At 41.2% G+C, this 26,577-nt stretch overlaps 1 protein-coding gene across 6 annotated transcripts in view; it reads right to left on the minus strand.

Annotated features, from left to right (window-relative positions):
• The window catches only part of LIMCH1 (LIM and calponin homology domains 1), a 260,857-nt gene extending 234,656 nt beyond the window's left edge, over positions 1-26,201 (minus strand). For 5 of the 6 annotated variants that reach the window (XM_078393983.1, XM_078393982.1, XM_020786271.3 and 2 more), the window contains exon 1: positions 25,682-26,201. In XM_078393983.1, coding sequence (XP_078250109.1) covers positions 25,682-25,783 — 102 coding nt within the window. In that variant the 5' untranslated portion in view covers positions 25,784-26,201. The remainder of the gene's footprint in view (positions 1-25,681) is intronic. The other variant, XM_078393984.1, reaches the window with a different exon arrangement.
• Between the last annotated feature and the right edge of the window lie 376 nt (positions 26,202-26,577).

Here is a 26,577-nt window from a genome sequence, read left to right on the forward strand (position 1 = left end):
GTTTCTGCCACCTGTGAAACATTGAAAGGCATTGATTTTTTGTTCACCACTGTTACACTGCAAAATCATTAATGAGGACTTAGCCAAAATGAACTGAACAGGTCAACTGGATGAAAAGGTCTCTTCTATATACCCCTAGAAGTAAGTCTCAATGAACTTAGGGGAACTTACTTTTTTGTAAGCAGACAAAGGGTTGAATTTTAAATCCCTTCTGGCACTCCAGAATATCCAAACTGTTTATTGTTTGTTTATTTTGTAAGCACTGTGGGTTAGCAGAACGAGCTAGATTCATACTGGCACAAAATAACTGACCATAAGCAAATACTGGTCAGAATTCTTTTCCTCATTTCACCTCTTTTAAATAAGGTTTAGATGATCAAATAATACAGGACAAATATGCATGCTTTGTTACAGGACAAATATGCATGCTTTGTATCTGAAGATGTAGGTGGATTTAATGCAGGTCATCAGCAGCACAAAGACAGTGCAAATATTATTTTCTTTTACAGAGGCTTACACTTGTCCAGCTTAAAATTCACAAAAACTTTTCTTTAAAATGTTGTTCTCTTTTTTCTTTAATCTTATTGTTTTACATAATACATATATAATACATAAATAATATTTAATTAATAAAATGACAAAACCCTCAAAATGAGATTAAGGGATTATTCTTATTCAGACTTCTGTTCACTTGATGTTTTTCATACATTTCATTTAAGAAGGAGGAAACTCTCCCAAATCAACTTTGGGAGACATTAGCTCTACTTCTGCAAATGAAAATATGTTGCAGTTTACTTTGAGAGACTGATATAGCTCAAACAGCAGTGATAAACAGCACTTATAGTGTGCAGACATTTACTTGCAAAGAGTCAGACTGTAGAAAGCTATTAATGGCAGTGAATAAATCTCACTGGGGAAAATGTTAATAAAATAAATAAAAAAGCAATGATTACGCATTCTAGGCATATAGATCAGGCTATACAGAAGAACATAGATCAAACCAATCATAAGATAATATTTAGCATCTCATGCAAGTATGTACAAACAAGCATACAAGGCATAAAAAGATTCTTTGAGAATGTATGTTTGCAGGAACTGCAAAGGAAGTTTTTTGAACAGCTGTGCTCAGCATCGCTTAGTCATTACGCAGAACAAAGTTTCTCTTTCACAGTGCAAGATCTGAGCATAGCACATGCCTGTAGATAGTAAGTGAGACCTCCTACAGCACATCTTCAAGCCCTAAAGGAAAGGTACCCAGAGTTCTATTCATAACTGTAGAGCAGAACCACTCCGTACTTCATTCCCTTATCCAGCAACACCTAACCTTGCAGTTATGCAATCCAGAAATTGCCCCACTGGAAAGAACAGGTGTTGGGCAAAGGGGCAGCAAATATCCCTTTCCATAATGAGCACATTTCAGCAGTCGCATGCAGAACAGGGCTGTTCTCTGCGAAAAAATTAGTAGGACTCCAACCTCTATTAGTGCAGAGTTGTTGTCAACTAGCTAGTCATGCTCTACCCCAGGCTAATTTGCTATAGCCTTATTCCGTTGTTGAAGAGTGTGTCATAACTCAGGAACAATAAACACTTGTCCACCCACAACCCACCCCCATTCCTGATTCTATAGCTCTCCTACATGTTGGAAGACAGCAATATGAAACAGAAAAACTGCTACCCAGGGAAGATGACTATATGAATTGAAAACATGGTTTTCCATGATTCTGCAACTCACATGGAGAGCTCCCATGGGTAGCAAAGCCTTTCCTCTTCAGGTACAGCACCATCAATGCAAATGAGAAGGTCAAGCATGATCTGGGAAGGATGGGGCTAGTCTGCTCCTCACAACATACTATTAAACAACTGAATGAGGTGTCCCTTGTCTTGCGACTGTCCCCTAGTTCTCCTAGTTCCCCATCTCAACTGAGTTGCGACATTCTGTGGTTCCTGAAGTGGTGTCATATGATGTCATTTTGAGTACATATAATACGGGATCACTTTTAAAAGCTTGCAGAAAAAATGGACTAAGTCCAATCTTAGTCTCAGCTACAAATGCAGCTCTCAAGCTGTACATGGGTCCCCACTCAATTTCTGTGACATCCCTCCCAATCTCAACTGGTCCTTTCTTTTTCCAGCTAAAACAAACACAAAATCAAAAAACAAGTGAAATGCCATCCCAGGAAGCATCCAAGGGCTTTAAAACAGATCACACACACCCTGCATCATTTTAAGACAAAAAAATAACTGACATTTCAAAATCTCGACTTTTAGCCACTCCCGGATTTCCCCTCCCCTTCTTTTTGAAGGGCATTTTTGCTGATCTGTGTGGCCCTCAGAAAATGCTGAGGCAGAACTGAATTGCTCAGTGGCTTAGGTATCTGGCTGTGGAGCCAGAGGCTGTGAGTTCAGTTCCCCACTATGCCTACTTGACAAGAGTTGGACTCGATGATCCATGGTGTCCCTTCCAGGTCTGCAGTTCTAAGAGTATTATAAAACTGACCCACACACCCATCAAACTATAACACCACCATATCAAGCTTCCAAAATGCAGAAACTTCTTAAATGAAAAGGGAAAGATTCAGAGGTGGGGGCTCCAAACAAAATAAGTAAGTTTAATATTGGAGGAAATATAAAAATTACCAAGCTTTTCAAACAATAAAGGTTTCCTAATTGCAGATATATTTAAAATAGGGAAAGTACGACATATTTTGTGATCCCACAAAGCTGAATTAGCCACAAACAAAAAGGAAACAGAAATCAGAGAACAAACAGTATAATAAATAGCAACAAACCCAAAGAAATTAAAACCAAAGAACAGAAAATAAGAGAATACAATCTGTTGTCTGTTTGCAATCCTTATGTCGAACACTAATCTGACAAAACATTTCTGTGTTACCTAAAATCCTAAATGCTGCATTCCCCCACAGAAGAAACTTGGGGTGGGGGTGAGGAATTAACTGGGAGTTAATAAAGTGTTAAAGAATATCCTTTTGTGGCAGATACAACACACCCCATGCACCTGTTTTTGCTTAGCATTCTTCTGTGAGAATATACTGTAGCTCATTCTCCAGATATTTAGGAGGTTCAAGTAAATCTCCTGGAAGGGAATGATCATGTCTACCAAATGAGCTTCTGTAAGTGGGTAAGTGAATTGCTGGCTTGATTACATTGGTTAAAAATGGATACTACTTGGCAAGTCAGTATGACTAATTCCAGTAGCTTGGCTGTCTTTATTTTTAAATCCACCCAGCCCCCTTTCCCTGATCTGCCTCCTCCCACATCTACTCCTCTGCTCCTCATGGATTTGCAACTCGCCCAGCTGCTGTGATTTGCCAGTCTTGAGCAGTGCGAATGCCAGGGATCACTGGAGAACAGCCGCTCCCTCCGCTTTTAGAAGCATCCTGCATGCCTGTCCAGTTGAAAAATGTTAGCATCTCAGCATTCCCTAGATTTAGCACTTCCCACACGTACCCTTAAAAACTGCTGGAGTTTTCAAATCAAGTGTTGCTTGTACGTTTGAACAATCTGTATGAAAGTCAAGTCACACAGTGTATTTCATTCTCCAGTCGTTTAGGAGAAGGTAACCAGAGAGAGAGAACAGAGAATCATGGGGTGGGGGGAACAGCTAAGGATGGGTTATCATCAACGTCATCAGCATCTGTTGTTATTGTTGTTACTATGGCTGAGAAAAAACAGAGCAAAAACATAATTTGCATCTACTTAAACAACAGATTCCCAGTGTGGTGTAGTGGACAGAGTGATGGACCAGGACTTTGGAGAACCAGGATTTGAATCCTCATTGGGCCATGGAAACTGAATAGGGGGTGGAACTGGTAGAACCACTCCTTAAACATATCACTTACCTTGAAAGCCCCATTAGGGACACTATAAGTTGGTCCCATCCATCCATTCCAACAGTCCTGGGTCAAGTATATTCTTCTGCACCCTTGAGGTGATAAAATAGGCAAACTACATGTTCCAATAGCTTCTTCCTCTATCCACAGGTGGATAACAAAAGCTGTTCCCTTCCCAGCCTGCATTTTATGGGTTAAATTATGTGTGGAGAGTAGACAAAAGATTTGGGTATCCTTGCTAGAGGGAAATCCATGCAACACTTACATTGACTTTATAGCAGAAACATTATACTGTATAATATTGTAAGTTAAATCTAGACAACCAACTCATTATGCATATGCCATTTTTCCTACAATTTCTAAAAGGATTTGACTATTTTTTTTTACATTCCTATAAATCTTAATCCAGTTTTTCACACTTATTGTCACACATGTTTTTCCAAAGCATAGATTTGTTTCTCCAACCTTTATTCTTAACTTTTTCCACTGGTCATCATGCTGGACCAAAAAAAATTGGCACATGATATCATTTGCTTAATCAGATCTTTTATTCTATTTCCAGATCACATTGTTCACATTTTGATCCTGACTAGTTTCCTGGCTTCATTCTTTTCTTCTAATGAAAGGAAAAAGCCAGGGGCCACAAAATTAACAGTGCTACAACAATCAGTTACATATGTATTTCAATGGGATGAAGACAACTCTAACAACATTACACAAGCAAAATTCCTAACAAGTTTTGGTGAAGGGATTAAACTGGAACTTCCATTTCTGAAATGCGAATGAAACTCCCATAAGACACAGCCTTGACCAAGATGCTTTTCCATTTCATTCAGATATATTTCAAGTTAAAGCTCTAAATGGAACAGCATTGCCACAAACAAGAGAAAAATTCTGGAATAAGAATCAGAAAGCAAAAAAGCAAGGTGTGTTGCTTATGTACTGCCCCATAGTGCTTAGAGTGCTCTCTGGGTGGTTTACAGTTTAATTATGCAGGCTACACATTGCCAACCTCAAGCGAGCTGAGTACTCAGTTCACCAATCTCAGAAGGAGGAAAAGCTGAGTGAACCTCAAGCCACTACCTGAGATCGAACCCCAAGTGGAAACAAGAGTTTTGGGCTGTAGTATTGCAGTTACCATGAGGCTCCAAAAGGAGAGACGGGGGGGGGGAGCAGGGAGACAAATAGGCAACTAGTTTTACCCATTCAATCAATAATGACAATAATGCACCAGAGTTGAGTCCGTCAGCATCATAAAACCATCTATGTAGTCAATGGATGTGGGTGACAACAAGGGAAAGAGGGATGGTACTAGGTATGAGACAGCTATGCACAAATTGAGGGCTAAGGATCAAACTATTATATACAAACATGGATCTGTACTTACAGTAAGTGACAACTCCAGTAATGACTGCACTTTTTATTACTCTAAGGTACAGGCCCAAGCCATTTTGTCACCAACAGCAGAAAATGAAATAATAATCCAAATGGCAACACCTCAGACCAGCGGTTCCTAACCTTTTCTTTACCACGGACCCCCTTTAAATATATTTTTGTTACCGCAGACCAACAAGACTTAACTCAAGATTTAAAACCCTAAAGTGCATCAAATATTTATTTAAAGTTTCTCATGAAAGGTCTCATTGACAGATGTTCCTTACTACAACAGCAAGACTTTGTAAGATCACTGGAAGAAGCTTCCTTTTGCTTTGAACAGGATGCACCCTTATCAGCAGGGTCAATTCTTTTACATTTCAGATTCAGCCAGATATCCATTCTGAGGCTCAACCAAAATTTATTGTTGCCAAATTCACTGCGATAATATCAAAAAGCCACTTTACCTGACATTAACCAACTGTTGAAATCAAAGAAGAAACATGATCACAAAGCCCATCCAAACATTCACTCACACTGACACTGACTGACTCTTCTCACAGCTTCTGAGTGTCTGCACAGTAGCAAGAAATGTCACGTACTGTCTCTCAGCCACTCAGCATCATTCACTTGCATTTTTCACCATGTGCAGAAATAAGAAACAATTTGCTAAGTTATTTTCATAACCGTTTTTTTACTTTTGTTTGTTTTTAATGGAGGCCAAGTTTTACACAAACAAGCAAGGGAAATTAAGATTTTCTTCTGTTTCCTTTTCTTGCTTGCTTGCTTGCTTGCTTGCTTGCTTGCTTTCATTCATTCATTCATTCATTCATTCATTCATTCATTCATTCTCACTTCATTACAAAAAGGTGAGAGGTAAGAGCAGAAAACATATATATTCTTATTAGAAAACGTCAGAGTCCTGCAGAAACCAAATCAACTTCATAACAGTGGCCAAATGCAATATTAATCCTACACAGGATAGACTTATCAAAATTAATGGCTCACAAATTTATAATTCACAAATACCTTAAGTTTCAATAGGCCTACTCTAGGAAAAACTACAATTGAATATATTTATTTCATAAATGTATATACCACCTCATTAGTGCCATTCTGGGCAGTTAGCAAATAAACAAGTGAACTAAGAAGTAACAAAGAAACAGTAAATTAAAAGGGTAAAAGTAAAAAATAAAAATGTGTCAAGTTCCAAAGGTCATACCTCATAGGCATCCTTCAGTCTCGAGAGACTATGGTAACATGCTCTGTATGGAGGACTTGGAACAGCGTCTAGTGTTTTGACGCTGTATGCAAAGCTGGAGTGTCCTCTCCAGGGCACGAAGCCTGGATAAAATAATATGGAGGATAGGCTGTTACCCAAGCAGAAAATCCCCCCTCTCCACGTCATTGAAATAGTCCAATGGAAAGGCAAGAGCCAATACAACTAGTTTCAGTGACGTCACAGGAGTTGCCAGAACAACATGAACTGCCTCCGCTACTCTGGCTCAGGATTTTGCCTTGAGGTTAACTCCTGAAGCCTTTTCCATCGGTGGATATAGCCACAAGGCAGTGGAGGTTTGAAGTCAGAGTTTTCCTTCTCCTAGATGGGCTGCCTTCCCAGGCTAAGGAGTGCCACCTACCCAGCCTGCTCACTCACGGCATGGAGGACAATGGCGGAGCCTCAGTGGGGGTTTGAAGTCAGAGTTTTCCTTTCCTAAGCACAAGCCGCTGACAAAGTGCTGGATGAAGCTTCCTTTTCTGATTATGGTGTCATGCCTCAAATTTCCTTTTCTGATTATGGTGTCATGCCTCCAATTTCATATCTTCTTCAGAGTCGTTGTAACTTGTGGTTACTGGTGATCCTTCCCCGGTGCCTATTTCAGTCTCCAAACTGTTAGAATACTTCACCTAATGGTTTTTTTGGAGGAAAGCTCTTCCGCTTTTTGCACTTTTTGGTTTTCAGAAGTTACCACTTCATTGCAGAAGTTTTTGGTATTTCTGCAATGAAATCAGGCTGTTAAAGCTGCCCTTTAGGATCCAAAAACAAAGATATATTTTAGGATGCCCAATAGGATGGTTTGGGAAACCTACAAGCAGATTTTTAAAAGGAGTACAGTGGTGCCTCGCATTATGATCGCTTCATTTAACAACAAAATTGCATTACGATGAACTTTTTGCAATCGCTTTTGCAATCGCAAAACGATGTTTCCTATGGGGGAATTTTGCTTTGCGATGATCGGTTCCCTACTTCGCAAAATGACAATTTTGCGACAGCTGATCGGTGGTTTCAAAATGGCTGCCGGGTAAATAATATGGTTCCCTGCTGTGTTTAGGGATGGATTCCTCACAAGACAGGCAGTGAAAATGGCCGCCCTATGGAGGATCTTTGCTGGACAGTGAGTTTTAAGCCCATCAGAACACATTAAACAGATTTTAATGCGTTTCTATGGGCTTTTAAATTTCGCTTTACGATGTTTTCGTTCTACAGTGATTTTGCTGGAACGAATTAACATCGTAATGCAAGGCACCACTGTACCTGGAAGAAAACTTTCCTCAACCACCTCTATGTCGGACGCATCCTGCTCAGGCCAGTGAAATAGATTTGACTTCCTCACCCCAGTTCTTTTGTTGGAGGAAAGGTCTTCTGTCTTTTCCACTTTTTGGTTTTCAGGAGTTGTTTCCAAGCTGCTTTCCTCTGTTGAGGACATGATGACTCTACCTAAAGTCTCTGCTGGAGACTTTATAAAGTTGACAAAAAGTGACATCACAAAGTGTGGTCAAGGTATTGTTACCCGGTGTGGTAGTTGAGGTAGTGTAACATTTAATCATAAAATGGCAGTGCAATGGCAAAAAAATTATACAAAATTGCAATCAAAAACCTCTCTGAAGAACAATGTCTTCAGCAACCTCTTAAAGGTGGGCAGGGAGGGGGCCAGACACAGTTTATATTTTACTTGCAAGATACTTTACAATCATCATTATTCCTTTGACTTATGAAGATATTTGTTTTTACTCTTCCCTACTGAGCAAAATGTCCACCAAGTGATTTTTTTAATACACAGAAACTTTGGCATGTGATGTAGATATTTCTTTGTGGCCACATCCTGTATTTATCTGATGGAGGTATTATTTAAAATAATTCACTTGTTTGATGCCCAACAAAATGAATACCCCACAGACAGTTACCTTTGTTAGGTGCAGCCTATTCCTTCCATATTTATTCAGAAATAAGCCCTATACTTTTCATTCCCAACTCAAGCATGTACAGGACCCTGATGTTCATAGTATGAGTTAAGTCTTGACTGGATAAAGGTCAAACAAGTAAATGCATGCACACTTTCTGTTTCTCACCATTGGGACCTACTTAAGGAAAACAGACCATAAAAGTATATTGACTAGACAGACCATTATATCTATATATAGTTAAATATGTTAGACTCAAGATTGTTGATCTTTGATCATTATACAGAGCCAACAATTAATTTTATCAGATGGAATTTGTGACCAAGATGGTGATTGTGTGACAATGATAAATTGCTTGGGCTCCAACAATTCAAGATTAATTAGTAGAATACAGAGGCACTATGAGAAATCACAACTACATATGTTATCAGTTTATTAAAAAATAGCAACATTTTGGTTGATATAATTTAAAACAATGCCTTCCATATATTTGTAAATTGGCTGCACAATTTTAAATTCAGTGATTTTGCCCCTATTAATTTACTATACTCAAACCGAGAAACCACTAGAATCTCACCTGTAAGGAAAGTAAACCAGAAAAGCATCTGAAAATGTAAAGCACATTCAAAGTGTTGCAGACAGACAAATGAAACTTGAAGCACAGAAGCCAAGAGGAACCACTGGCACCATGGAGCAGTTGCCGATACTGAGCATATTATTCTCCCCACATAGAAGAGGAGAGAGAGACAATTTAGACAAGAATTGATACTTCCCACCAATTAAGGGCAGGTTAAATGGCTGAAAGGGGGCAGGATCACCTGGGCAGATTAAGAGATCATGATGCAGTTCACCTTGAAAGACTGCAGTATCCAGAAAAAGAAAGTACCTTGGAAAGTGTACATATAAAGAAAGGAAGGACTATTTTCCTTTGGAGGTGTGGCTGGTCTCTACTGGATGGTTATTATAGGCAGAATTACACATCTGATGTTTGCTAGCCACCTGCCCTTGTCTACAATCATTAATGCAACCTTTTTTCCGTTTCACACATTCTTATGGATTAAAGTACAGAACCACAGTTTCATTGTAGTGCCTGACATTGTTAACGTCCTACTTCACCTTAAAACCTTTGGACAAATAAGGCCTTATACATTCATACATTGCTGGAACTGAAAATCCAGTTCACAATGAAATGGGATTCTGAAAGCAACACACAATGCAGCAATGCCAAACATATAAACACAAACATGCACACAATGAAAACACTAAAGGAACCAGAGGTATACTTAAACCAATCGTAAAGGAGCTGCTACAGTATGACTGTTCCAAACTTAATCTTTTCAACAAAGTGATTATATGTACAGATTTAGGGACATAGTTACTTCCTGCATCAATGTCTCCTGCACTCCAGGACACAGCAAAATTGATAAACTACAATCTCCCCTCCTATAGCATCACTTAATTCCCGCAAGTGTTGAAACAGCTATACTGCAACAGCTACTATGCTGCTGCTCACAAATGAACATAATTTCAGACATGGCTCTACACAATTTACCTGAAAGCAAAGAGAAACGTCAAAGGAAGGCTGACAGCAGTATCCACACAAAACATATGGGGATTTTCTGGTGTCACATTTTGTCTGCCAGCTAAACTCATTTTATTTTTGTGCTTCATAGCTTTGCATCTTGCTTTGCTGCCCACAGTGCTTTCAAAGTGTTCTTCACAATGGAACAAAGTGCTCCAAGTGTGTTTATTCAATTGTTTGAATATCAGCTTCAGGCTACTTCATAAAATCTTAGCATATTTTGTCAGTATATTTAATGCATTCCTCACAAAGCATGGATATACACTTTTATTATACAGCGGTTTGAAACCCTTCTGCTTTGCGTAGTAAGTTGTAACTAAAGGAACTCATTGAATCAATAGAACTTAGGGAGGAGCTGATTCACCAAATCTCCACTGATTCAATGGACCTACTCTAGCTGTAACTTACTACACTAAGCAACAGGATTTCAACCAATGTGTATAGTATATTAAACATCCAGTGTTCATTTAAACCCAATCAGAACTCACTGCAACAGTTCTGTAACTATATACATGAGGTAAGTAAAAACTTCCCGGCTTCCCGTTACTAGAGATGGGCACGAACCAAACTACGAACCAGAAAAACCAATGAATTGGGCTGGTTAGTGGTTCAGTTCGCAACCCAGTTTATGGACCCTGTTTTGCTGAAGCAAAATGAAGTGCTGAACTTTTTTCCTCTAAGGACTTCATGTTGCTTCAGCAAAACAGATGCCCCTTCCCACTGCCCCCATGAACTACCTGATCCTGCCACCTCTGCCTCAGTTGCTGCCACCATAATCAGAGAGCAGGCCAGCTTCCTTTCTAGGAGCTAGGCCTGCCGTCTCTGCACATGCACCCACCTCCCAGCATGGAGTCGGTCACATGCACAGAGACATCATCTAGGCTCCTCATCATCATGCCATGGCGGTGGCAGCAGTGGTGCAACAGGAGCAGGTAACCTCCCCGCCACCGGGCATGAACTGAAAACTCAACTGTCAACTAGTTGGGGTCTCTGGTTGGTTCATGATTCGTGATCCGTGGTTCATGGCTAACCACAAACCATCAGGAACCACCATTTTTGAGGTTCATGGCCATCTCCACCCATTACAAATGAGAACATGGTAAACTTACAGCATGCCTCTGTTATGTGGTGGCTCTATTTGAAATCGCAGGAGGAAGCAGTTGTGTTTCTGTAGAGGTGAGAACTAATGAGGCAGCAAACCATCGAAAAGGTTACCATCAAACATGGGTAAACATTATACTCACATTATGCCTGAAACTACACTGAGTCAGTCCCAATGGACTAACAGCTAAAGCGACTCTGCAGGTGCCATTTTTCTTCCAGGTACCAATAAAGCAGAATGCAAAACTAAGAAGCATGTTTCCAGACATCTGCAGCTCAACCGTTGTGCTTCAACCTTTGAAATAGTGCAAGGATTCCCTTGGACCTCCTCGTAGAAACCCATGTGCTATCACTGGTGCTGCTAATGCTCTACTACATAGATGTATTAACATAAATCAGTAACAGCAAAATGGAAGATTCTTTTAAATTACTGATTTAAACTTTGAATGAAGGTGCGTACTAATTGGTTAATGCCACCATAAAAACACTGATTTATCATTAAAACACTGACAGGGCCAGCTCAAGATATCAGATGCTTATTAACCAGCAAGGAAGAACAGAAGTAGAGCAACGTGGAACAGTGAATGGCACCTGGGATAATTTGCCTATCTTTGGCTGCTAAATTCTACCCATAATATAATGGGCATGAACTATTCTGCCCTATGATGCTGATGAAAATGTTTTACTCACGGGCATTTCTTCTTTTTTTTAAAGGCAATTCTTCATAATTTCAGATGAGGTTGCTATTTTAAGAGATTAATGTTTGCATTAAATTCAGAATATTTTTTTTTAATTATTGGCTTCTAACTTCTTTTTATCTGCAGTTTTCTTGCTATTATCATTTTAAAACTGTTTTATCATAATTATAACATTTCATGGCTGTTTTATTGGTATTTATACTATTAATACCTACAAATTACTTTGTGCTCCTGTTCTGGAATAGGGGCAAAGTATAAATATTATATGTAAGCAAAGAAAGAAAGAAAGAAAGAAAGAAAGAAAGAAAGAAAGAAAGAAAGAAAGAAAGAAAGAAAGAAAGAAAGAAAGAAAGAAAGAAAGAAAGAAAGAAAGAAAGAAAGCTTTTGAAAATCAATTTCAAATTCAAAGATGTTGCTTTAAAAAAACTATTTTTCAAAAAAATTGTGGAGATCATCCCTTTTTTGTTTCTTGTTTTTGATGGGGTTTTTTGGAGGGGGTTGCAATTCTGATATAAGATGAGAGATCTAGAAACTGCTCCATACATAAGTCCAGCAATTTCCTCCAGTTTCATCAATTGGGCAGTTAGTACAGAGAAGTAAAACTGCAACTTTATCAATATAAGGGCCTTTCAGTGTTTTTGCCAGTGTTCAAATCTTCATAAAAATCATCTGTGACTCTGTTGTCTATGTAAACCCTATGTCTAGTTTCTGTCACCATCCCCAAACACAGTGAACAATGCCACAGTCCAATGACTATTGCATACCTGAGTCCCACTGAAGTCATGTGGGCTTAAGGGAGCTTAATGTTTGTGTTTGGTTGTGGGTCATGACTCTATGCTCAACAAAGTCAACAGATGTTTTTCCACAGATGCTAGTAAACTTTGTAACAATTTCCAAAGGGGAAAAAAACAGAGTTATTTGGAGAAGGCCCAAGACTGAATAAGTTTTGCCAACACCTGTATAATGTGCATCATCACAAAGGACTCTAAATTGTGCACGGAGTATCATTTATTTAAATATACACATTCTGGATCTATATTTACTTTTTTAAAAAACAAATTAAACCATAAAGCTAGAAGTGGAAACTCTGACTTAAATCTCATTGCTAAACCCAACTACAGTAGACCTACTGAATCACTGAATAGTGAGTTGACAGTTGTGTGAATCCCACTCTATGCTAGCTAGAACTGCCAGTAAGATGGTACAGAATCATGGGCAACATTTCCAGTCATGATGTTCTACATGTGGTTTAGATGTTCCCCCTTCTCACCATGGAAAAATTATTTGCAAAGGGAATTTTCAGCTTTAATGCTCTTAGTCAGCATCCAGAGGCAAATCCACATCTCAAACCTCAAAGATGAAAAACTTCTACAGTTTAGGTTATCTCTACAAAAATATGTGTTGATGCTCACAGAAGTCAACGCTTTTTTGGCCAACACACCTCCCTTGGGAAAGCTGCCTTAAATGCACAGTGTTGAGGCGAAAGAAAGCAAGGTTTGTTTGCTGTTGCCTTGCAGCTATTGGGAAGCATTCTTATCAACTGGCAAAGTTTCTAAGGAATACAGGTCTATGGGAAAGGCTTCCTTAGCTTAACAAAGTCATGGTAAAAGTTTCAACAATAAGGATACACAATAACAATAAAGGCAAGAATGGGAGGTGTGACTTGTGCATTCTAACAATACTATCAGGAATTAATCAGGCGTCAAGTACAATTTTATTGCTGAATTATCTCCCTGTAAATCTGCAATATAAGTAATTGTTTCTGCAGATGCTCTTTCTAGCCATGAATTATTTTCATTTAAAAACAAACACAACTGGTTGTTGTAGCTTTTTTGAGCCCAAAAAACCTACAACAACCCAGGCCGTGAAAGCCTTCGAAAATACAACTCTTCGTTCGGCCAACATTAATGTACAGGCTAGTACATTTTGGGGCCTGAGCTTATCCTGCCATTGGAATTGCCTTGAATTCCATATAGGGCAGGCGCTTTTCCATTAATTTGACTTACAAGCAACGCTAATAAGAAGCAAGCGAACAATTTTTTTAGAGTGTGTTTTGATTCAATCTCCTATATAATTATTTTAACAGACCGGTATTAAGCAGGCATTTAATGTACTATAATACACTGCTTTATAGTACAGTATACTGTATATCACCATATTTTGTGAATATAGTGTCTTCCACATATGCAGTATTCATTTATTTTAAATACATATATTCAGTTTATCTGTAAAGCTAATGCAACTGAAACAATATAAAGATATCAAAATACCAAATCATTATAAGTGGCAGTAAAATCAGTTTAAAACATGAAAGCAGTTACAACTAAAGCACAAGAGCAAACAAAAAGAGAAATACAACTCTGGGACTTCCCCTTTCTTCCCATTACTCTTGGCACCATTGAAAACCCTGTTACAGAGAAGGTTTGGAAGGCATTAAGCTATTTGTATGACTTGAACCAGATCAGTGGATCTGTGTCCATCTAAAGCAGTGGCAAGTGTAACATGCCAAAGAAAGTAGGAAAACACATCCCACAGGTCATCTAACCAGGGAAGTTTTCACAAAGCAGCAAGATCCTGAAAGCAATTCACAATTTGGAGTATCTTTCTCCATTCTGCAACATGATTCAGGGTTGAACTACTAGACAATAGGATTGCTTTCCTTGAGTAACGAAGGAGTTGTGCTTTGTCACAACACATGCCTTCCTGTCACTCTGGGGAATTTTATGTGTGTGCATGTGTCTGGTCTCTGGATGTCTGTGAATTTCGTTGTATGGGTATACTGTGTATATACTTACAATGACAATAAATTATTATTATTATTATTATTATTATTATTATTATTATTATTATTATTATTATTATTATTATTATTATTATTATTATTATTATTATTATTATTATCATCATCATCATCATCATCATCATCATCATCATCATCATCATCATCATCATCATCATCATCATCATCATCATCATCATCTTGCATCCTAGTAACTTTTATTATGTGGTTGATTAATGGAAGGTAACATAGGTTTAATTTGAAAACTGAATGTAGACACTTATCTCTGAGGAAACTGTAGCATGGAAAGAACAATTGACTGATTTGCAAAGAATACATAGTTTCCCTAACATTTTGTTTGAATCTAAACATTTTACAAGATGTGCAAAGGAGTCTCTCTGGAAGATCTCAGCAAACATTCAGATACCTAAAGGACAAAGCAGTACTTTAAGTACCCTAGTCATAGCTTATCTAGCCAGTCTTCTCTTAGTGGGCCTACATTGCAGTGTGATCAGACATTCCTGATAAATCAAGACCTGCTGCACTCTGTATTATCTATCTCTAGTGGACTGCAATTCCCCAGGATCTACACGCAGCATCCTGCCTGCTTCTGCATACTGCATACTGGAGGAGCAGCAGTGTGGTGGCTGCATAGAACCATGACATGGGAAGGCCTCAAGAAATGCAAGTGGCATTGTGTTCAGCACTAATTCCAGTTAATCCTTTATTCCTTTCATCCCCTGCTACAGTACAAGAAGAGTCTTTCTCCAAATTCAACATTTATTACAGATAACATTAGAAAACTATTAACATCAACTTTAACAATCAACTTCTCTTCTCTTCAATAGATAGGTTTCCAACAACAAAGTCCATGGAATTCATGTCCATTAGCACTTGCTCTAATGATATTGGCAACAAGGACAGGGATTCTCTCCTGGGGATCTGTGATCATGGGGTCCACATTCTTGCATCCGTGGGTTCTCAGAAGCTGGGGGGTGGACACTCCTCTGACCCAGGTAGTTTCCTCCATCTGTCTCTTTCTCTCATCTCCCTTTCAGTCTTGGTTCTTTCTTATCTTTCATCTCCACTTTCTTGCCTCCTTCTCTTCACGGTACTGTACAAGGGCTTTTTGAGCATCCTTTCCCTTCTATCAGCTAATTCTCTATGAACCATTAACCCTTTGCTTTTATTGGTCCACAGGTTCTCTAACCATATCCACTCCCATTCGGGAGGGAGGGCGTTTTTCTCCTTCCTCACTTCAGCTTCTCTGGCTTCTCCTACCCTTTCACTGACCCTAGCCTTATATATATCCTTTCCTCACCTTCCACCTCCTTTCCCACCTGTTCTAATGGCCTTGAGTCCTCCATGTTTGTCTTGCCTGGCCCTACGGCCACCTCCTTTTTTTTCTTTTCTTTCCCGGCAGCTGCTATCTCTTTCCTTTCTGGGAGAATGGACAGCATTTGGGTGGGAGAGTTCTCTATTCTTTTCTCCTCACATATTGCAATATGCCCACTACACATCTCACATAAAAGGTCAGAAAAAGTGATATCCCAAGACATCCCCATCTATATATTCCATCTGTTGGGTTGTGCCCTAAGTACATTACATTAGATTGGTGATTTTATTGTAATAGCCCCACTATACTATTGCAATGCTGATATAGTCTTTCCATGAAACTGAGATGCATTCATTGAAAGAGGATGCCTACAGTCCCTTCAATAATGCAAACTACATTAAAAGAAAAGCCACTGAGTGGGTGCAGTTATTTTTAAGTCTTCTCGTTACTAAGCTGGCCTTTAAATATATTTAGCTATTAGTCATGCAAGTTGTCAAATCATAACCAACAGTCTGGTAGCTATTTTGTTTGTTTGTTTGATTAACTTTTGTACCACCCATCAATGTGAACAGTAGTTCACGACATATCAAAACATAATTGTTAATGCATACATGGAGTGCAAATAGGTTATATTATCTTGTATTAAGCATTTCCTAACAAATTTGGGACAACTGATTGGTTCAAAATTGGGAGAGGAGTACAACAAGGCTGTATATTGTCTCCCTGCTTATTCAACTTATATGCAGAATACTTCATGGGAAAGGCTGGACTGGAGGAATCCCAAGCCAGAATCAAGATTGCCGGAAGAAATATGAAGGACCTCTGATATGCAGATGATACCACTCTGACGGCAGAAAGTGAGGAGGAATTAAAGAACCTTGTAATGAGGGTGAAAGAGGAGAGTGCAAAAAATGGTCTGAAGCTCAACATCAAAAAAACTAAGATCATGGCCACTGGTCCCATCACCTCCTGGCAAATAGAAGGGGAAGATATGGAGGCAGTGACAGATTTTACCTTCTTGGGCTCCATGATCACTGCAAATTGAGACAGCAAACACGAAATTAAAAGATGCCTGCTTCTTGGGAGGAAAGCGATGACAAACCTTGACAGCATCTGAAAAAGCAGACACATCACCTTGCCAACTATGGTTTTTCCTGTAGTGATATATGGAAGTGAGAGCTGGACCATAAAGAAAGCTGACCGCCGAAGAATTGATGCTTTTGAATTGTGGTGTTGGAGGAGGCTTTTGAGAGTCCCCTTGACTGCAAGGAGAACAAACCCATCAATTCTGAAGGAAATCAACCCTGAGTGCTCACTGGAAGGACAGATTCTGAAGCTGAGGCTCCAATACTTTGGCCATCTCATGAAAAGAGAAGACTCCTTGGAAAAGACCCTGAAGTTAGGAAAGTGTGAAGGCAAGAGGAGAAGGGGACGACAGAGGATGAGATGGATGGACAGTGTCATCGAAGCTACCAGAATGAATTTGACACAACTCCGGGAGGCAGTGGAAGATAGGAGAGCCTGGCGTGCTCTGGTCCATGGGGTCACGAAGAGTCAGGCACAACTAAACGACGAACGACGACAAACAAATTTCTAATCAGCTGCTGGAAATAATGCCCCACATGATGGTTTTTATATGTTTCCTAATTCACAGCACAAATTCACACCCAAATGGAGCTGTGGACAGCATTATCTGAGGTAACAACGTTGTGATGTATTAGGGGGGTTGTGACATTAAATGGGAGGATTAATGTTACAACCTCCCTAATACATCACAAGGTTGTTACCTTCTGACAATTTACGTCTTCTTTTTAAAAACATTTCCCTAACTGATGCAGCACAATTCTAATACATTGGAGGTGTCTTTCAGTATAATATGTACACCATGCAAGGTGGCTGCATAGCTGTTTCGATATGCCACTTACTTTATTTAACAACAACAAAATGGGGAAGTCAATGTAGCTCACTGAATAAGGGCCATGAGGAAATGCAGGGGAAGGGGCTATGTTGACTCCAGGGGCTACACCCCCATAAAGCAGCAGAGCTCAAAAGGAGCTCTGAATAAGGAAAAAGGTGGGAAAGTGGAAGGCTTGCCTCCCTTCGATCTCCCCAACCTTCACTCCAACATTTTTTCCTTCTACCAGTACTGCTGACGAAAGCTTACCTCACCGATGTCTCCTTACCCATGAGTAAACAAGGTAAACCTTACTTGTGAGTAAACCAGATATACTTACTCATGAATAAACTGAGGATCAAAACACCTGTGTCGACCCTCCTTACATGAGAATAAACACCTTCTGTATGAACTGAAGGACTGCTAAAGTGAGTAAGAGATAAAACTCATTACACTAAAGATAAGAACCTTTTAACTGTGAACAAGAGCACTCAAAATTACCCCATCTGGACAGGTCCTATAAAAAAACTGCTTTTCAACAGGTCTAAAACAAATTAGAGAAGTTATAATTCCATGATCATTTACTATTTTTTACCCCAGTATTCTTGAATGAGAAGCAGCGATTTCTAAATTCAAAGCTTAAAACAAAACAAGAATTTAAAACCAACTCAAACAATAGTAATATTTTACAAGCCCTTCATTCCCCTCCCAGTTACTGCCTCTCTTCACAGTATGACATTCTGTAGGAGAGGATGCAAAAATACTTAAATGTTACAATGAACAGGTGTTACAATTAGCCCACACTTTCCAAATGCTCTCTCACATGTGCCTCCCTTAAATTTCACTCAGGATTTATCCAGTGATTAAATGTACACCCTACGCTTCCAATGAAAAAATTGAACTTTTCAACCAAAGACTTTTTCCTGATGACTTGCCTGTTCAATAAGCATCCACTTTGAAGATTCCTTCAGTCTTCAGACAAGAAAGACCTTTCAGAACAGTCCATATCTCACCAAAGAGTTGACTATCCTCATGTTAATGTTCACATTGATGCTCATTCTCAGAAACATATCACACCCAAAGCCACTGACCACAACATTAGACCAAAATTCATGATAACCTACTTCTGTGCAACAAATGGGATGGGTTTGTTTTGCTGTCATTCATCCAGTTACTTTGGTGGCGGCGGTGGAGGAATCTTAATAGATACTTATCCACAGGAAAGGAAGAGTATACAGGTCTCAAATAATAAAATAAATAATCTACATAATAAAGATTTAAACTCAATTCTAATATTTTGTCCTAATTAGAGTAGATCTATTCACTCAAGCACTGAATAGTAAGTCAAGTCAACACTTACATATCCTATGGATGTCTGTGCACGGTCTACAGAACTTTACTGCAGCTAATATGAGATGCTGGTTCATGGTCACATGACCAACTGCATAACTAAGAGGCACCTTGGCATCTCATAAATTAGGCACAGCAAGCTGTGCAAACTTTACACCAGAGGTCGTCAACCCCCAGTCCGCGGCCTGGTGCCAGTCCGTGGCCTGAGACATACCGGGCCATGAAGATAGAAATCCTGCCGCCCCCCACACGCACTCCCTCCCCACAGCTGTTTTGAACACGTGCGCGCATGCCAGCGCCAGCGTGAGTGCTCCTCCACCCCTTCACACATGCGGCCAAATGCCCAAGTGCCCGCGCAAAGGGGTGGGTGGGCACGCTCTCGGGTGGGCATGCAGGCGCCCGTGAACATGCACGAAGGGGTGGGGGAACGCTCACACCGGTGCTGGTAGATGGGCGGGTGCTTCCCCACCACTTCACACATGCACCCGAGAGCGCACGCGCACCCGTGGGGGCGCCTTCCTCAGAGGCTCAGCTGCCTGCAGCCCCAAAAAGGTTGAGGACCACTGCTTTACACAATGAGCAACAGAGATCTGACCACTGACGGAGTGTATCTAGCTGAGATTCAGAACTAGATTTAGACTCACGTTAGCAGTTGAAAGGATATGTTCTTCAATAATTCTGGCACATAAAATAGTTAGCTCTTCTAGAATATTAATTGTACAAAATAATAAAGTGGTATTTGCGGGGTGGGGGTGGGGGTCCACCGGTCTATTTTATAAACTGTCCAGAGTAGTGAATGGCGCTAAGTGGGCCAATATTCAAGTTAAATAAACTAATTAACACATTATTTTTGATTGCTATGAAAATGTAATATCCCAAGAAAACTTATGAGAAGGGGTGTGGCATGCATACAGAGAAGCCATAAAAGTAGGTTATGCAATAATGTGATTGTTTAGAAAAATTATTACCTCTGTGTAATCTGCCTAACTTTACCTAGCAATGAAATAACCAAACTGCAACCTAACCTACATTACATACATGTACATACCATCCACTAGACCACTCTTGCTGGAAAGTTAGCAGAAGATTCTATATATATGCTCCTAAAGAAAGCTGACTCGTAGGCAATGGTTATTAGACTAATATCTATTTTAAGGCGAACCCAGTACAGCCAACTATTATATTTCATCTTATGCAGTCCAAATCAGGTTGGGCAACCCTCAAGGAGTACTTGACATTTTACAATCTTGAATGAACCCGTGTTAGTTTTTTTAGTGACAGTTCTCTAGCTCTTCTGGGTTATATATAACAAAACAGAGCAGCAAGTATCACGAAGTTAAAATCTTACATCCCCCAATTCTCATTCTGAACACCTTTGAACAATTTAGTTTTCTGCCATCTTTGTCAATACATATATATGGCTAGTAATATGTGGAAAGTCAAAATTGTTGTGAATTTACACTTATTGGTGTCAGGCATCACGATGCTGCATGATACTCAGATCGTTGCGCTTGCCTACTCCTGCCAACAGGAATGGCTTAACAGAGCAAGAAACGCCAAGATTTGGTTTATTTAGCACTACACCAAACTGGGTTTCCTCAGGTATGATTTTCTTTTCAAGTTAGAATTGAAAGCCAGAGTTTATATGTTTGCCTACTAATTACTCTCCAGTTAGAACTGTGCTGTAATGCTGTGCAGATCTACTCCCAGGTTGGTCTCACCGAACTCTAAGTCCCACTCAGACATTGAATAACTATTCCTAGGCTCACACTATCTCATCAACTCCTATCAGCCATTGACAGAAGAAACTGTCACACACTAGCAAAAACATAAAAACATATGCAACCTTAAATCCCTACCTGACAAGTCACTTAAATCAACCACACAACAAATCCTCATATCTGTCAATCAAGAATAGCTCTCTCCACTTGGGCACACTGCAGCCAGGGATCATATGTAGAAACTATGCACGCAAAGGTGCAAGTTGAGAGAAGGGTCAGATTAGCTATAACAAGGGCAGCTGATTAATCACATATCAGACCCATTCATATATAAACTACACACATGCACACAGATGACTCCCCATTGCTCACATACCTCATTTGAAACAATATGTTAACAGGCACAGAAAAACAACAGAACCTCAAGAATATTAAGAGGCTGCTCTAAAAAGGTTTTGAAGTTTTATAAATATTTTAACTGTAGATTGCCAAGGCTGGGGGCAAAGTTAGGCTGAACAGCCACCAGCAAATAATGTTAAGAATAAATAGTCTTGAAGTCTGGGCCAATAGTTTTTCCTTACCTACACCAGAAATGTCAAAATGCTGCTAAAGTTTAGTATAAGTAACGTTTATTATCCTCCTAGACTCACATACTGGAGATTGTTTTTGCTTGCTTGTTTTAAGTTGAACCAAGGTCAACACATGTTCCAGTTATACAGAATTCATTCCATTTGCTTCAAGAAATAGATGACCTCTAGTTTGGATCACAGAAATCTGTCTGGAAGCAACTGTGATCAACACTGACTTGATGTCAAAATTCCACCAGTTTTACAGGTGTCTTTCTACTGATTTATACAGACACAACCACATTATATAGGTGGCTTGCATTTTGCCCTATCAAGTGTAATGTACAAAATCATGTTTGAACAAATCTGGGGGAAAACAAACAAAAAGGATAAGCCCATCATGAGTTTTCATCATTTACAACAAATCTTTATATTTAGGCCTTTTATCAGAAGTAGACAAGTTTGTTCAATATTTCTGTTTTATCTGATGCACTCATCTCTGTTCTAATCCTACTTTATTTGGGGAATCTTATCACACCTTATCCCCTTCACGGATTGCTACCTTGTCATGGCAAAGGGACTTGAGTAATTCAGAGAAGCTATGTGCTATGGCATGCAGGGATACCCAAGAAGGACAGGTCATAGTGGAGAGTTCTGACTAAATTCAATCCACCTGGAGAAGGAACTGGTAAGCCACTACAGTATCTTTGCCAAGAAAACCCCATGAACAGAAACAAAAGGCTAAAAGATATGACGCTGGAAGATGAGCCCCTCAGGTCGGAAGGCATCCAACATGCTACTGAGGAAGAGTGGAGGACAAGTAGATCCAGAGCTAATGAAGTGGTTGGGCCAAAGCTGAAAGGATGCTCAGCTGCGGAAGCACCTGGAAGTGAAAGGAAAGTCTGATGCTGCAAAGAAAAATACTGCATAGGAACCTGGAATGTAAGATCTATGAACCTTGGGAAGTTGGATGTGGCAAGAATAAAGATTGACATCCTGGGCATCAGTGAACTAAAATGGACGGGAATGGGTGAATTCAATTCAGACGATTATCATATCTACTACTGAAATCATACTATCATTTTTGAGATGGTATCCCAGTACAGCTTTTCCCATTCTTTTGTTGACTATGAGAGCTATTCCATTTCTTCTATGGGATTCTTGCCCACAATAATAGATATGATAATGGTCTGAATTGAATTCACCCATTCCTGTCCATTTCAGTTCACTGATGCCAGGTTGTCAATGTTTATTCTTGTCATTTCCTGTTTGACCACATCCAGCTTATCAAGGTTTATAGATCTTACATTCCAGGTTCCTATGCAGTATTTTTCTTTGTAGCATCAGACTTTCCTTTCACTTCCACACACGTCCACAGCTGAGCATCCTTTCGGCTTTGGCCCAACCACTTACTTGGCTCTGGAGCTACTTCTATTTGTCCTCCACTCTTCCTCAGTAGCTGTTGGACGCCTTCCAACCTGAGGGGCTTATCTTCAACAAGGCCAGTGGAGGTGATGGCATTCCAAATGAATTATTTAAAATCTTAAAAGATGATGTTGTTAAGGTACTACATTCAATATGCCAGCAAGTCTGGAAAACTCATCAGTGGCCAGAGGATTGGAAAAGATCAGTCTACATCCCAATCCCAAAGAAGGGCAGTGCTGAAGAATGCTCCAACTACCATACAATTGCACTCACTTCTCATGCTAGCAAGGTAATGCTCAAAATCCCACAAAGTAGGCTTCAGCAGTAGGTGGACCGAGAACTCCCAGAAGTACAAGCTGGATTTCGAAGGGGCAGAGGAACTAGAGACCAAATTGCTAACATGCGCTGGATTATTGAGAAAGCCAGAGAGTTCCAGAAAAACATCTACTTCTGCTTCATTGACTACACAAAAACCTTTGACTGTCAACCACAACAAACTATGCTAAATCCTTAAAGAAATGGGAGTGCCTGACCACCTTATCTGTCTTCTGGGAAATCTATATGTGGGACAGGAAGCAACAGTTAGAACTGGATATGGAATGACTGATTGGTTCAAAAATGGGAAAGGAGTACGACAAGGCTTATCTTGTCTCCCTGCTTATTTAACTTCTATGCAGAATACATCATGCGAAGGCTGGACTGGAGGAATCCCAAGCCAGAATTAAGATTGCCAGGAGAAATATCAACAACCTCAGATATGCAGATGATACAACTCTGATGGCAGAAAGTGAGAAAAATTAAAGAACCTCCTTAGAGGGTGAAGGAGGAGAGTGCCAAAAATGGCCTGTAGCTCAACATCAAAAAAACTAAGATCATGGCCACTGGTCCCATCACTTCCTGGCAAATAGAAGGGGAAGATATGGAGGCAGTGACAGATTTTACCTTCTTGGGCTCCCTGATCACTGCAGGCGCCTGCTTCTTGGAAGGAAAGCAATGACATACTTAGACAGCATCTTAAAAAGCAGAGACATCACCTTGCCGACAAAGGTCCGCATAGTCAAAGCTATGGTTTTTCCAGTACCTATGTATGGAAGGGGGACATGGTGGCGCTGTGGGCTAAACCGCAGAAGCTTGTGCTGCAGGGTCAGAAGACCAAACAGTCGTAAGATCGAATCCACGCGATGGAGTGAGCGCCCGTCGCTTGTCTCAGCTCCCACCAACCTAGCGGTTCGAAAGCATGCAAATGCGAGTAGATTAATAGGTACCACCTTGGTGGGAAGGTAACAGCGTTCCGTGTCTAAGTTGCACTGGCCATGTGACCATGGAAGATTGTCTTCGGACAAAACGCTGGCTCTATGGCTTGGAAACGGGGATGAGCACCGCCCCCTAGAGTCGAACACGACTGGACAAAAATTGTCAAGGGGAACCTTTACCTTTACCTTTACCTATGTATGCAAGTGAGAGCTGGACCATAAAGAAGGCTGACTGCTGAAGAATTGATGTCTTTGAACTGTGGTGCTGGAGGAGACTCTTGAGAATCCCCTGGACTGCAAAGAGAACAAACCTATCCATCCTGAAGGAAATCAATCCTGAATGCTCACTGGAAGGACAGATCCTGAAGCTGAGGCTCCCATACTTTGCCCATCTCATGAGAAGACTAGACTCCCTGGAAATGATCCTGATGTTGGGAAAGTGTGAAGGCAAGAGAAGGGGACGACAGAGGATGAGACGGTTGGAGAGTGTCATCAAAGCTACTAACATGAATTTGAGACAACTCCGGGAGGCAGACAGGAGGGCGTGGCGTGCTCTGGTCCATGGGGTCATGAAGAGTCGGACACGACTTAACGACTAAAGAACAACAATCACACCTTATGTTTGGTTTTCATTACCTGCAGCAAGTACCAGAAGAGGATGATGTGAATTTTCTTATACGTAAATTAATACAATGTAACCTCTTTCCTTGTGTATTATTTCATGTACAAAACTAAAAAGGTCGAAATGTGACCTCTGATATTAGCAAAAAGCACCATTTGGCTAGTACAGCCTAAGGGAGCAAAAGTGAGGTCGGTGGGTACATTCCCAATGATCCAAGGCAACAGAACGACACCAGTCCTGTCTCCACGTGCGTCGGGCTCTTCCTTCTCCCCCCCCCCCGCCTCCCCCCACCGGGCCGCCTACACCGACTCCTTCTCAGCCAGCTCAAGCTCCTCCAGCCCATGAACTTGGCTAGATGCGAACGAACAACCGGTTTCCAACATTCAAATCTCAGAACAGTTTCTAATGCATTCTCAGGAGAATATGATGGAACTCCATCTCTCTGCCTGCCTGCACTCTTGTTTACGACCTCCCGTTTCATTTCAGTCTGCACATACAGAGAGAGAAATAAATGAGATTAAGAGCTTAAATGGAAGGGCAGGAGCCCAGAGGCTGAGAACCAAGACGGAAAAGAGAGCGAGGGAGAACGATGCATTCCTCGGGCCGCCTAATAACGCGCACCGTCCGCTTAACCTGCTGCTGCAGCTCTTTCACATCTCATGTAGAGGAACATTTTGCTTCCAGTTGCAACTCTGCACCATGAGGGATAACTGCAAGGGATCGGAGAGGCGGGAGGGATAAAGCAGGGAGAGAGCGTCCCAACTGTGTCTGTATTTCCGATCTGACTAGGACGCTACCGCGGATCTCCCGAGGTACTGCGGGGGAGGAAAAAAAATTAAAGAAAGATGGGCGGGAGGGAATTGTCCGCGGACCCTGCGCACGGAGGAATGAAAGGTGAGGACGATCGTACAGGCATCGGTTTCAGCCAGCAACCCTGGACTCTTACCTCGATCCACTGCTGAGCTTCGGCCAAAGCTGGCTCAGGCTGGGAGACGTCTTGCAGAGGCTGGCCCGACTCCTCCGCCAGATCTAAAGCGGGGCTGGCCATTTGCAAAGGCAAGCTGCGTCCCCGTCGCTCCCGCCGCCGCCACCGCCGCTGCAGCAGCAGGGAGGCTGGGCTCTGACTAACGGATCGTTCCAGGGGGCGGCCCGGGAGAAGCCAGAGGCCGCCGTCTGCCTCCTTGCTGGCCGGCAGCGGCGGGGCGAAGCGGGGAAGAGGAGGCGAGCGTTTGCAGCCCAGCTGGTGGCGGCCGCTTCGGGCATGCGGCAACCTGGCTGCTGCTGCTGCTGCTGCTAGCCCAACCTTCTTCCTCCTCCTCCTCTTCCTCGCGGCTGGAAATCTGCCTCGTCCCCTTCCACCAGGCTCCGCTTTTGCCACGGGAGCCGAGCTGAACCGAGCTACCGGGTTAAAAATAAAGAGCCAGGCGGCAGAGGGAGCGAGGCTAGGGGGCGGGTGGCTCCGGCGCGGGCGGCCACTGCCCAGGCCTCGGCCTCCTCGGCACTGCCCCCAAGCGGGAGAGCCAATCAAAGGCCTCCAAGAGGGCGCGCGCTCCCCCCCAAAGAAGCTAAGCGTGCCCTGCTTAGGGAGCCAAAGGCACGCTCGATCCAGGCGCAGGAGGTTCATCCATCTCGAATTTCCCTCCACTGCAAAGGTCTAGTATTTCCTGTGCATGGGAATCCCCTCCTGCATTTGGCCCCCGAAACGGCCCGTGTGAAGATTCTGGCAGGAAAGCGAGCATCAAATCTGAATCCAGCAGATCAGGCCCTGTATTCACTTACCTGTTCACCTTTTAGACTAGAAGTGCCTTTGAATGTGGGATTCCGAAAAAGGACAGAAAGAGC

Source organism: Pogona vitticeps, chromosome 5 (genome assembly GCF_051106095.1).
Source record: "Pogona vitticeps strain Pit_001003342236 chromosome 5, PviZW2.1, whole genome shotgun sequence".
In the NCBI taxonomy this organism is placed as follows: Eukaryota; Metazoa; Chordata; class Lepidosauria; order Squamata; family Agamidae; genus Pogona; species Pogona vitticeps.